Genomic DNA, 13,116 nt, shown 5'->3' with positions numbered 1-13,116 from the left:
ATCATGCAGTATTATTCTAACACCCTCTTTTTGCAAAGATAAAGATCCCCCACTCAGATCTGATTGACCAATAGTCATTCAGGGAACTAGCTCAGCTCCCTGCCTCCATCCAAAATGAGGAAATATCTTACAGACTCTTAAAGGCCAGTTACATACAGATGTTTATTTTCTCCTTCTCAATTCTACATTGTAACCTTCCAATCCCACCAAATAAAACATACCACAATTTGACACTTAAATTCTTCTACAGAATCAAAGAGTCATAGCATATCCATGCCAGAAATAGCCTTTCAGGTCTCTCAGTCCAGCAATTATCAAACTTGCATGTATGTAACAATGGTCTTAAAAAATACCAATACCAGGGTCCTACTCCATACTAACTAAATTCAAATTGCTAGGTGTAGGGATCTGGACATAAGTATTTATATTTAAGTCTCCCATGGAGATTCTAATGAGCAGTCAGGATTAAGAACTCAGTTCAACCCCTTATTTTGCAGATGAAAAACCAAGGCTACTGATATGTACCTCAGAATCTTAGATGTGTCCATATAGTTGTAAAGCCATCAACCCATTCCATTTGACATTACAAAGTTCTCTGATTACCTTATCTTTAGTTTTTAAGAGAGTAACACAGACAATTTCTCAAAACCATTTGAAGCAAGTCTCCTCTTTGATTAAGTCCAAGGCAAGATCCAGAGGTTTCCTACTGAGAATTTAAGTCAAAGCTCTCGAGTATATTGAAAAAATATTCCATGCCAATATTGGTGTTATAGTCCTGTTTTAATCCATTTATAAGACTGGGTAATTTGTAAAGAACAGAAATTAATTTTCTCACAGTTCTGAAGGCCCAGAAGGGCAAGATCAAATCACCAGTAGGTCTGGTTGTCTGGTGAGAGCTGCTCTCTACTTCCAAGATGGTATCTTGTTGCTGCATGCTCTGAAGGGGAGGAACATTATGTCCTCACATGGAAGTAGGTGGAAAGGCAAGCTAATCAAATGTTGCATGAAGTCTCTTTTTATAAGGCTCTTAGTCCCTTCCTTGAGGGAGGAGCCCTCCTGGTCTAATCACCAAAGATTAGGTGTTAAATTGGCCATTCAATTTCAACACCTGATTTTATTTATTTGTTTTTTTTTTGGTGGTACTGGAGTTTGAACTCAGGGCTTCATACTTGCTCAGCAGGCACTCTACCACTGGAGCCACACCTCTATCCCCTTCAACAGCTGAGTTTTGGAGGTGACAAATTGAAACCATAGTAAGGTCCCTGTGCTATTCACTTGGAAAATCCAATGTGGTTGACAATGTAAAAACTCATTCTTCGTTGTTTTGGACTTTCTTTGTAGTTACTGTTGAAGTTGAGAGTGCTTGGTGCTCTTGGGAGTATCTTCAAACAAAACAAGGAAACCACACTGGGAAGGTCTCACTTAGGAGGAACACAAGAACAGTCTAGTTTCCCTTTACCCCCTGCTTAACTCTTTCCTGCTGAGAAGAAACAGTTCATCTCTCCAACTGATGCAAGATTTGTTCTGGTTGCCAAATTCCAGTATCTTAGAACAAGGGGTAGGGACTACCTCTTAAATCTTGAAAGGCAGAAACTTCAAAGAAATAAAAAGGATTTCTATTTTATACAACAGAAAGTAACCTGTTACTCAAAAAGGCAGCACAAGTAAAGGAAAAGAAAAAAAGAAAGAATTTTTAAAGATTCAATGGCACCAGCAGATAACAACTATAAGAACAACTAGACTTTGAAGAAAAGGACTACCCCAAGCCCTACTCTGAACATCTCATCCAAAACTGGGGGTGCAGGAAGTTATTTCTTCTATGATGATAGTCTTGTATTTCTTTCTTTACCTATGTGGGATGAGTGAAACGTTGTAAGTGTTCGGGTCTCAAGTACTTTTTCCACATACATAGTAAATATATGGAGTTGAAATATCAATAAAGTATGTAGATTGGTTGCTGAGGAAAAACATTGTTAGAAATGTCAAGTGGACACTGACAAGAAACTGGAATGACTTGCCAAAATCTTCGATTTTTACCCACAAACTGATTCCTAAGTCACTACCTCATTTTAAAACCCAAGAAGGCAGCACATTAGATAGCTGTTGGATATCTTACCTCATAAATTGCTATGTTGGATTTTTCATAAGTAACTGGAGTTAGACTCCCTGAAGAAAAGGAGAGCTGGGGGGATCTCCCACTTTGAACCTCTGAGATGATCTGGAAGCTTACACTGGCACGACTTCCTCTCTGTGAAAAGATTAAGAAAGAAAGGTTATAAATAAATTTCTCATGATTTAAGGGAAAACTTTGAGACTTTTTTTCCTTTTTTATTCATAAGAAAGTAATTATATGAGCTGAACCCTATACATATGAGATTGATTAAACTTTCCTATCCTTCAGGAATTTTTTTAAGTTCATGCTTGGTACCTTGCTTGACCTCCATCTGCCACCAAGAAAAGGTAAAGGTTTGCAGGTACGTCTATCTCCTGGAGAATGTGAATCATAGATATAGGAGGTAGGAAAGAATACCAGTCATAATTCAATCTGGGACCCTGATTTTCTAGACTAGAAACCAAGACCAAAAAGAGTGAAATGAGTTTCCCTATGTGATATAGTCAATGATTTAGTTACAAGAAATGTTGTTTATAAATACATTTTTAATGGCAGAAGTAGGACAGAATCCCACCCTCCTGACTCTCAAGACTGGTTCTTTTGGTGTACCATACTGCATGGCATGCTTTGTACAGGTAAAATTAATGGCAGAGGGTATTTAAAAAGCAATGAGATGGTAGAGAGTGAGCAGATCATCTGCCCATGATTTATGAGTCTGATGCTTAAGTAGGCCAAAGTATTCATTCCTTGATTTGTTAACTTGTACATAGTCTGATTTTTTTTAAAAAGCTGGGAGCTTCACAAATATATGACAAGATGAAGACTTACCAGCAATCTGTGTTCATCTTTGTAATTAAACTTTTTGCCCTGCCTGGGTAAAAATTCATGATACCCCATCTCAATCATTGGCTGGTATGGTGGTATACACCTGTCATCCGAGGTATGTAGGGAAGCACAGATATGAGGATCATGGTCCAGGCCAGCCCAGGCATTTTGGTTATCTCAAAAATAATCAATGCAAAAAGGCTGATAGTGTGGCCCAAGTGGTACAGCACTTAGCTAGCAAGCACAAGGTCCTGAGTTCAACTCCCAGTATCACATAAAAAAAAAATACCTCACACCAATTGCCCCTTGGGGCCTATACTGCTTATGGTATCTGATCCCTTTCCTCTTTTGGAAAGTGAATAAAACTTTGTCTTTGCTTAAAAAAACCATTTTGTCTTCAACTAAACCAGTAGACTTACTTCACATGAAGACATAATAACTCAACCGGTTCCTCAATGTTCTCCATACCTCTAAAATTGTCCTTTTTACAACTGAGGCCAATAGAAGGGGACCAGGAACTAGAGAAAAGGTTAGATCAAAAAGAATTAACCTAGAAGGTAACACACATGCATAGGAAATTAATGTGAGTCAATGCCCTGTATAGCTATCCTTATCTCAACTAGCAAAAACCCTTGTTCCTTCCTATTATTGCTTATACTCTCTCTACAACAAAATTAGAGATAAGGGCAAAATAGTTTCTGCCAGGTATTGAGAGGGTGGGAAAGAGAGGGAGGGGGCGGAGTGGGTGGTAAGGGAGGGGGTGGGGGCAGGGGGAGAAATGACCCAAGCATTGTATGCACATATGAATAATAAAAAAATAAAAATTATAAAAAATAATAATAAAATAAAATAAAATTGTCCTTTTTAGAACTGTAGTGATTCAGAGACAGCAGATACTTTTGGTGGTGTCTAGTTCCCACTTCTACCTCCAATACCTTCATTTTATAAGGAAACAGACTCCTAGAGAGGGATACAGGGGCTAGAACAAGAGTCTTGGTTTATATTTCCTGGTCATGTATTCTTTCTACCATACCATGCTTTATATCATTCTTGCTTGCCAATAAAAATTAATCGTAAGTACTTTCCAACACTCTCCCCTTAATGGTCTTGGACTAACTGAAGCTTACTTGTTGACTTAGTCCTGGGTTAAGTTCTCTCTATACCAAGACTTTCACAATCAAAGTTCGACAACAATGATAAACTATACTCAGTTCCAAATGTTCTGAAATTCCAATAACTCAAGATTCAGATAAGATGTAAGATTTGACTCTTCACATAACCCTTGCATCAACCTGAACTCCCTCGAGCAGAGCAAGGCCAGAGAGGAATCTACTTCCCTTTCATTCTTTATTTTCATATCTCAGCAGGATCACCTTGATCTGTATATTGAGACATAGACCTCTCCGTGAAGGGCAAAGGAGAATGTGACAGAATCTGCCAAAATCCACATACATTTGGACTTCAGCTTCACTTTCTTCTAAAAACTTCCTTTCCTGAACTGACTTCTGACCTGCCAATTTTTCTATGCTGAATTAATTTTATATTCTCTGAGAGTTTACACATTCGACATTCCTTTTGGATTAAATTCTTGGCTTGGCTTCTTGACTGATTAGACACAGCCAGCTGCAAGACTGTGACTACACAGAAATTAAGGAAAATGTATGCTTCCCCTATCTTTTCCAATCAGAATCCCTTATACAAGCCAAATGCCAAAAGGGATCTAGAGGCCAAGATCTATGGTCTTCTAGGGTAATGCCACCCTTTTCCACCCAAACCAAGCAAACAAATAAAAACATTCCCTATAAGGCTATCGATCCCTGTTGTTACTCATTTTTCTCACTTGTATGGTGAAGAGTGGTGATGATCAGTTCTTTATTCTCATTATACCAAAATTTATGCATAAATGAAAAGGAAAAGATTGTGAGCAAGATTTAAAAACTGCAGACACACTGATCACCTGAAGGTAGCACTTTCCTGCTATTTATGGTGACTTCACAAGAACTGGTGTGCTTTAGTCACCCGAATACAAAAAAATACAAATACAAAAAAATACGTGGTGAAGGTTTTATAGACTTCATTAGATATTGCAAGATCTATATAAAAAGAAGGCTAATTCAGTCCAAAGTTGGGCTATTTTTGTTGTTTTCATACTTTAGAGCCAAACATATAGGTAATTGACATGAATTGTCATCTCAACATGGATAACATGAAAGAAATAGGGATTTTAAAAATAGATTTATTTCTTTTGACCAAAATTTATGATATTTTGCTACATTTAGACAATGACTTTTATACTTATCACATATTTCTGGATAAAATCTCTTGACACAAAATCAAATACTTTTTGCTGAGCATAGTGGATCATGCCTGTAATCCCAGGTACTAGGAGGGCAGACATCAAGAGCATCAAGGTTTGAGGCCAGCCCGGGCAATTAGTTAGGTTGACCCCATCTCAACCAGTAGCTGGGTGTGGTATATACGCCTGCCCTCCCACCTACACAGGACACATAAATAGGAGGATCACAGTCCAAGTGAGTCTAGGCAAAACATTAGAGACCCTATTCCAAAAATACCTAAAGCAAGAAGAACTGGGGCATGACTCAATTTGTAGAGACCCTGCATAGCAAGTTAAAGGCTCTGAGTTCAAGTTAAACCCATTACCATCACCAAAAAAAAGAAGAATCAAATAGTTTCTCTTAGTATTGAATTATATATTGGGATTGCTTCAGAGCTTGTATTTTAGCATCTGTACTTTATACTACTTGAGATAGGGGATTTCATACAAGACATATTGAATATGGCAACTCCAGACAAATTCTGCCATTGAGTCCTAGGAATGGGGAGGGGGGATAAAGGAGAGCTGTGGAGGGAGGGGATGAATTCACATATGATATATTTGATACATTGTAAGAACTTTTGTAAATGCCACAATGCATACCTACCCAGCACAACAATTAAAAAAGAATCCTAGGTCCTAGTGTCCTCTAGTGGTTTCAAAAATGGAGACTAATATCAGTAAGTTTTTATGGCATAAGAGTAGAGTATAGCTTTCAGCCACAGTGATAGTTTTAGCTTTCAGAGATACATTTCTAGGAACATAATATCAACCTTACAAAATCATTTAATGATTTAAACAAGTAAGAGTTATAAGCGTTGTAAATGGAATTAAATCAAACAACTGAACAATTAATTTTACTCCAACTGCACAGGATATTACCATGTAAATCCATTCTTACTCAGCCAACTAATTAAATGTACCTTTCAGTGTCACATTTAAGCAAATGACCAGCTTGGTGACTGAGATAATTAATTCTCAAATCTGGTATGGAGGTGAAGCAATAGTAAATGGCGTATGACATGATATATGTTTGTATCTTCTTCCTACATCTTACCACCACCACACTAAAATTTACAAAGACTACTATCACTATTGCAGCCACATAGAGTGGCATAAGGGAACACACTAGCTACCTTTGACAAAACGTTTCCCCTCATGTTCTCTTTTCTATGCTTCTGTTTATGCTGTTCTGTCTGCATAAGATGCCCACAGGGGCCAGGAACATAATATAGATAGGTAAAATAGGCTGTGTATAACACAATATAGAATGATGGAAACTACCAAAGTACAGAGAGCATACCTCTTCCAAAAAAGGAAAACTACTAGTTAATTTTGGCCAGTTGCCACAAGGAGACCCAAAGTTGACAGAGCTTCCAACTTAAAAGAAAATTATTGACAATAATAATTGTACATCTTTATGGGGAACAGTGTGATGTTTTGGTACATTTATACATTGTATGTTGATTCAGGATATTTAGGTTGTCTACCATCTCAAACATTTATTATTTCATTGTGATAAGAACATTCAAAATCCTCTCTTCTAGCTATTTTGGATTAGATGATATAATACTTTTATCTATAGTCACCTTTGTGTAATAGACACCAGCACTTATAACCAAACTTTTAAGGAAAATTCATAATCTAGATTTTATGTGTTATTTCACAATTCCAAATTTCCAGCTACTGTTTTTGTAACTGTGAAGGTCAAATAAATGAAAAGACTCTATTCTTTTGTGTGGCTTTTTTTTTTTTTGCCTAACTTGACTGTAATCCCCTTAAAGTTAATGGAATTAAAATTTAAATTACATACATAAGTTTAAGTGTCCTGGAAGTCATATTAAAAAATGAAAAGTACTATACTTTATTTAACCCAATATATCTAAAATGTTATTTTGACATGCAATCAATATTCTCTAATATTTTTGGCAGTACCGGGGGTTGAACTGAGGGTTCTATGCTTGCTAGACAGGCACTCTAGCACTTGAGCCACTCCACCAGCCCTTTTTGTGTTGGTTATTTTTGAGATAGGGTCTCAAGTTTATGTCTGCGTCAACCCGGACTTCAATCCTCCTACTTGTGCTTCCCTGTAGCGTTGGAATGCGATGTGTGTGCCACAGTACCCAGCTATTCATAGAGATAGGAGTCTTTTTGCCTGAGCTGGCCTCGAACCTTTATCTTCCGTTCTCAACCTCCCAAGTAGCTAGGATTACAGGCTTGAGCCACTGTGCCCAATAATATTTTCTAAATTTTAATGACAAATGTTACATGTTTTTATACTAAGTCTTCCAAATTCAGTGTGTATTTTACTCTTTCAGCAAATCACAATGGATACTAGCCACGTTTCAAATTGTTACTTTTGGTTTGTGGCTACCATATTGGACAGTGCAGTAAAAAAAAGCAGGGGAAGGGGATTATTCTTACCTTACTGCCAAAGTGGGGATTAATAAATGTCACATCTTCCAAAGTCAGTAGGATTCTGTTGGGTCCTTTAATCAACTGGATCTTATTTATATGACGCCTGAAACAAACAGGAAATCAGAGGATCACAGGGGACTGGATTTTTTTTTGCAAAGTCAGGGTTGGTGTGCTCTAAAATAGCAGGTAAAGAATATACAAGATAATTTGTAAGAAAATCACACATGGATCTTTACCACAATACCCACAATAAAGGGAGGCAACAACTCTGGCCCTCACAACTTGCAGAGTTACAAGAACCAAAAGAGAAAAATGAAAACACTATTGAAGAGACATCAGAAGAAAGAGGTGAGGGTAATGCATGGGGATGATATTTTAGACTGATAAAATAGCGATTCCACATAAAGGGCACATTTAAAACAACACCTCTGAATAATTCTAAAGAACTCAGTACACTTTCTCATATGCCATAATATCCAGCTTAATAATTGCAGGGCCAATAATCATTAATCTCCATTTTATAGACAAAAACACATTAAGGAAACAAAACAAAATTAATCAAATTGTGTGAGATCTCCTAGCCTTAGGCAGAGCTGGAACTTGAATCCTTGGTCCCTGGCTGTAGGCCCAGATTTCTGCCCATAAGACCACTTGTCTTGCAAAGTCGCATCTATGCGTTGCCAAAGCAACAGGTTTAAAAGTGGAAAAATTCAATCAGTTGGTTGCTTTGTCTACATGATTCCAAACAAGAGGACTGACTGAGTTTTTTTTTTTTTTCCTTTTCTGAATTGGTCTCTTGTCTGAGCTTTACATAGACACAGTTTAAACATGATTCTCTCCAAACATGCCCATTAATTTATAGTGAAGGTAATTATTTTCTACAAATCAATTACTAGCCACATAAGAGTTTATGATGTCTACCCATCACAAGTCAGGTGGGTCTGACAAGGCAACTTTGGAGGGAACCTTGGGTTTGTCAGTGTGGTTCTGTTCTTTTTGTTTTGGGGAATCTGACAGCTACTTTTTGGCTTTGTTTGTTCCATATCTCCATAATGGTCACTCTGGAATGTGTTCAAGCCAAGAGCCAGAGTGGGGAAAACAACTAAATCAAAATGCTTTGTCAAGTTACTCTAAGGAATAGTCTATAATGTCACTGTAGCTTTAAGTATCAGAAACCCAGTCAATTTTTCTCAGTGACTTCACTGGTTTGTAAACAAACAATTAATGTGTTTCTAATTGTCTGCCAACAAATATGTCCCTTATCACAGTGGGAGCTGCTGCACTGCAGAGAAAATTAAAAGAGCCCTGTAGTGAATTCTTGGGTAGAGCACATGAATCTTTTGGCAAAGTAAAACATCACTCCCTAACTTATCTGTTTCATATGTGTGGAGAATTGTCTTAAAGCGGGCACACCTGTAAAAATAATCATGCTACAGAATACAATCTAGTAGAAAGCAAATTGGACCAACTCCCATTCCAGAGACCTGAGGGGCAGGGTCGATCCTGTCATTAATTAGCCAGGTGCAGGTGACCTTGGATATATAATTTAACCTCTTCATGCCTCACTGTCTCTTATCTGGCAGGATAATAGTCCTTGCATTACCCGCTTCGTAGAGTTGTTTTGAAAATCAAATGAGATAATGTATGTGAAAGTGCTCTGAAAAGCGTGAAGCACTATGAAAGTATAAGGGCTCATTATTATCATTATCATCATTAGTATTACAAAGCACGGCAGAGCTTTATAGAAAGGCAATGCAATCTGGTTCAGAGGAGTAGGGAGAAAAGAGAAGTTCAAAGAATCCTTTGTTTTGGGGTGGTTAGGTTCTTTGCATGTCTTTCTTTCTGAAAAAAAACTTAAACAATCAAAACACACAGAAAAGGAAGGAACAGAGAGTCACTCTCCTGCAAGTAATCACCATCTATTACAGAAACTCATCAGCCGCTCAGCTCTTCTGATTGCAGCAGTGGTGGGCAGAGAGAGGGAGGACGGCAGCAAAGAGGGGCATCTTTTGTGCTTTGTTAGCTGAAGAACCAAGGACCAAGTGACTCTGGGAAATGATGTGCCTCTCTCCCATCTCTGAGTTTTCTGTGACCACTTGAAGTACCAATTGTCTCAAACTCATTTTCCTCTCCAATCATTTTCCTCTCTAATCATGTCCCTCTCCAATCATTTTCCTCTCCAGTCTTCTTTGCCCTTCAGCCCACAAGCTCCAAACAAATTCCCTCCACCCCCATGGATTTTTTTTTCTTTTTTCCTTCCCTTCCCAAAAATGACAGGTTGGGCTCATTCAAAGCCCAAAGAACTTGTCCATTCACTCAGAAAGACCAGCTAGAGCCATCATTTGGGGGGATTGACTAGTAATATAAGCATCTGAGTATTACTTCATTTTCTACCTTGGCATGGGATATTTTGGCATGGGAAAGACAGAGTCTATTACTCCTCAAATCTCTCTAGAGGGAGTAGTTTTTGGATTGTGGATGCCATTTATTTTTTGCTAAGTATCTAAGGATGTTAATTAAATACTTTATTCTTTGGCAGCAGCTAAATTAAGAATATTACATTTCTGTTCTTAGCAAGGATACATCACTGTCACAGAAAATAAAAGAAAAACTTCCTTTGAACCACTGTCTTTATCAAGTTTCTCATACAGGGAGAGGGGGATTGTATAATAGTAGTTTTCACAGTGATATCAACATACTAAACACTAAAAGTAACACCTGTTATGGTTTCAATCCATGTTTTCACAGGCTCATAAAATATCATAGCTGGAAGGACTCTTAAACATAATCTAATCCAATTCCTTCACTGAACAAATGAGAAAATTCTGGCCAATAGAGATTAAGTGGCTTATCCAAGTTCACACACTATTTAACACAGTCTACACATTTTTTCCTAGTGCTTAATATGTCAGTCAGGTACTGTTCTAAGTGCTTTACTTTATTTAATCTCCGCTATGAGCTTATGAGCTAGCATCACTATTCCTAGATCTTGGATTCTCACCAAAGTTGGGCTAATCCTTGGGATTAATTTAAATATTCCAGTTCCATTCTCCACCACATTATTTGGGGAAGGAGATGGTTATAGGAGACACTGCCAGGGGAAAAGGGAACACAAACAGGGAGCAAACAGGCCCTATAGTACTAATTCTCTTATTTCACTGTGTTGAAAGCCAGATCTATGCACAGGCAACAACACTGACAACACAGCTGATAAAGTTATTGTTGGCATCACAAAAACACTTCACTCTAAATGGGGCCAGTAGGAATGGTAAATCACTATGGAAAAGAAAATCAGTGGGTCATGTAATGAGGCAATTGTACTAAAACATGACTTCCTGGAAATCAATATTAACAAGGCTATTGTGGGCCTGTATTTTGTGTATACAAAAAGAACAAAAAATGTACCTTATAAAGTAAGCAAATCCATTAATACACAGCAAAGCTATAAGCAAAGCAAGGCAGACCATCATGGCAAAGGCGGGGTCGATGCCTGCAGAGAGCAAGAGGAAGAGGAAGAATGGCATTATCAGAGAAAAGCAGTAAATAAAGGGCACCACAGAGCGACTCCTTGTGCTTTCTGGTGACTCTAAAATCAAGCCACATCTACCTAACCTAATTCCATTTTTCTACAGCACAGTCTGTCTTGTTGACTTTATGGACACAGAAAGCAATTTCACTGTTCTGAAGCAAAACCACTCACCACTCTGACAATAACAAATCACATGAATTAAGGCTGACCGGGGTGTTTCTTTGGAGGAAAAAGTCCACGAATGGAAAACTTTGAGGACCTTAATTTAAGTTGGACAGCAATAGAGTTCTTGAGAATAAATATGTTATCTCACCTGTGAAGGGTAAGTATTATGTTGCCTTCATAAAATAAAAGACCTTTTCAATTCATCTGAGCCCACAAACTTCATGGGTTATAGATGGAAAACATAGTACTTATCCTTCAAGGGTGAGGGTAAGTCTTGTTTTGATAATTGCCATTGTCATCAGCATGTAAATTGGTCTCTGTAAAACCTAAATATCTGAATACATTACTAAGATTTCAGGGAAAAATATATGATGATGTGAATGAAGAGGTAGTTGTGTATTCATGTTAAATCAAAATACAGATCAATACCCATTTCAAATAGATGCATTTGTTTTTGGAAGGGTGCAGTGTATGTTCACATAAGAATAATATGAGTTCTTCCAAAGTTACCCTCTGGCTCTCAGCGATTTGATGAAGTTTCCCCTCTTCCACAAGCTAGAGGAGTCCTACCAGTCAATCAAACTGCAAGTATTTACTGGATGTCTGCTGTTTGTGCAGTTGGGCGGGGAGGGGGGGGACATAAGAATTATTAGCTATAGCCCCTACTCTCAAGTAGCAGAATATTTTGGAAGTGAGGAGATACAACCAATACACAAGAAACAATCAAAAAGCAATTTTGTGCTAAGCTGTAAGATACAGACACTTAGTGCAATGGGAGTTCACAGAGGAACAGGTGTAAGAATGGTATTTCTGTGGTAAGACCTGACTGGCAGGATTTGGATACATCAAGGGACAGATAGATGATCTTTCCGGTGGGGAAAACAATCACAGGTCACAGGCTACCAAAAGACCAAGGAAAAGGCAAATGCTTTCTTCTTAGAATAACCTCTTTGGGAAAGACTGAAATCATTTTTAAAAGGAGTGATGGGAGGGATTTAAATTGTGGATGATTATCTCTGGCTGGAAAGTACCTCTTATTGTTTTTATTATTTTAAATTAAGTAGATAAAGTTCCAAGACATTTATGCCACCCCATTGCAAGTGCCTAACTTTATGATTGTTTCAATATTAAAATATGCCTTATCTTAAGGAGGAACCCCTGTACCCAAAATGAGTTAAACTGACTACTGGTGATTTTCCATTCCTTACCTCCTCGGCAGATCTTCCCTTCTGCAAACCAGCACTTTGCATCTGCTCTAGGAGGCCTGCCACCCGGGAAGTGAATAGGGGTCCCTCCGAACCGTAGCAGCTCCGTTTCCATATCCACAGTATAGGTCCTATGGAGTTCCCATTCTTTCCAGTTGGTGTCCAGAATTACATATTCTGAAATTCCATTTCCATCTGAGTCTGTCCTTATCAACTGGTTGAATCCAAAGAACTGCATGTTTCTGGAATGCTGAACCAGGCTGGCAGCACTAGCCCGTCCATTTTCTTTCATAGCATTATTCACAGCTTGTGCGATAAAGTAAATCGAATTGTAGATGGTTCCAAACAACGGTGAAACCTATTTTTAAAAATTACAATTATCTTGGGCCCTCATTGCCCCAGAGCAATCTCAGAGTATATTTCAAGCCTGTGTTCATTATTATGTGCTGCACGTCTGAATGGAGTAGAGCTATGAAGACCCAGAGGGGGAAAAAATGTTTCTGAGGACTTGCTTGGTTTCTCTCCT

At 38.1% G+C, this 13,116-nt stretch overlaps 1 protein-coding gene across 1 annotated transcript in view; it reads right to left on the bottom strand.

Moving 5' to 3' along the window:
- Gucy2f (guanylate cyclase 2F, retinal) overlaps window positions 1–13,116 on the bottom strand; it is a 103,000-nt gene that overhangs the window by 66,189 nt on the left and 23,695 nt on the right. The window contains exons 3-6 of the mRNA XM_074062464.1: window positions 12,594–12,948; window positions 11,097–11,181; window positions 7,698–7,794; window positions 2,117–2,248 (exon numbers count right to left, since the gene is read on the bottom strand). Of these exons, the coding sequence (XP_073918565.1) occupies window positions 2,117–2,248; window positions 7,698–7,794; window positions 11,097–11,181; window positions 12,594–12,948 (669 nt within the window). The remainder of the gene's footprint in view (window positions 1–2,116; window positions 2,249–7,697; window positions 7,795–11,096; window positions 11,182–12,593; window positions 12,949–13,116) is intronic.

Source organism: Castor canadensis, chromosome X (assembly GCF_047511655.1).
Source record: "Castor canadensis chromosome X, mCasCan1.hap1v2, whole genome shotgun sequence".
Taxonomy (NCBI): Eukaryota; Metazoa; Chordata; class Mammalia; order Rodentia; family Castoridae; genus Castor; species Castor canadensis.
The sequence above is the reverse complement of the archived record's forward strand: the minus strand, read 5'-3'. Positions and strand labels throughout refer to the sequence as shown.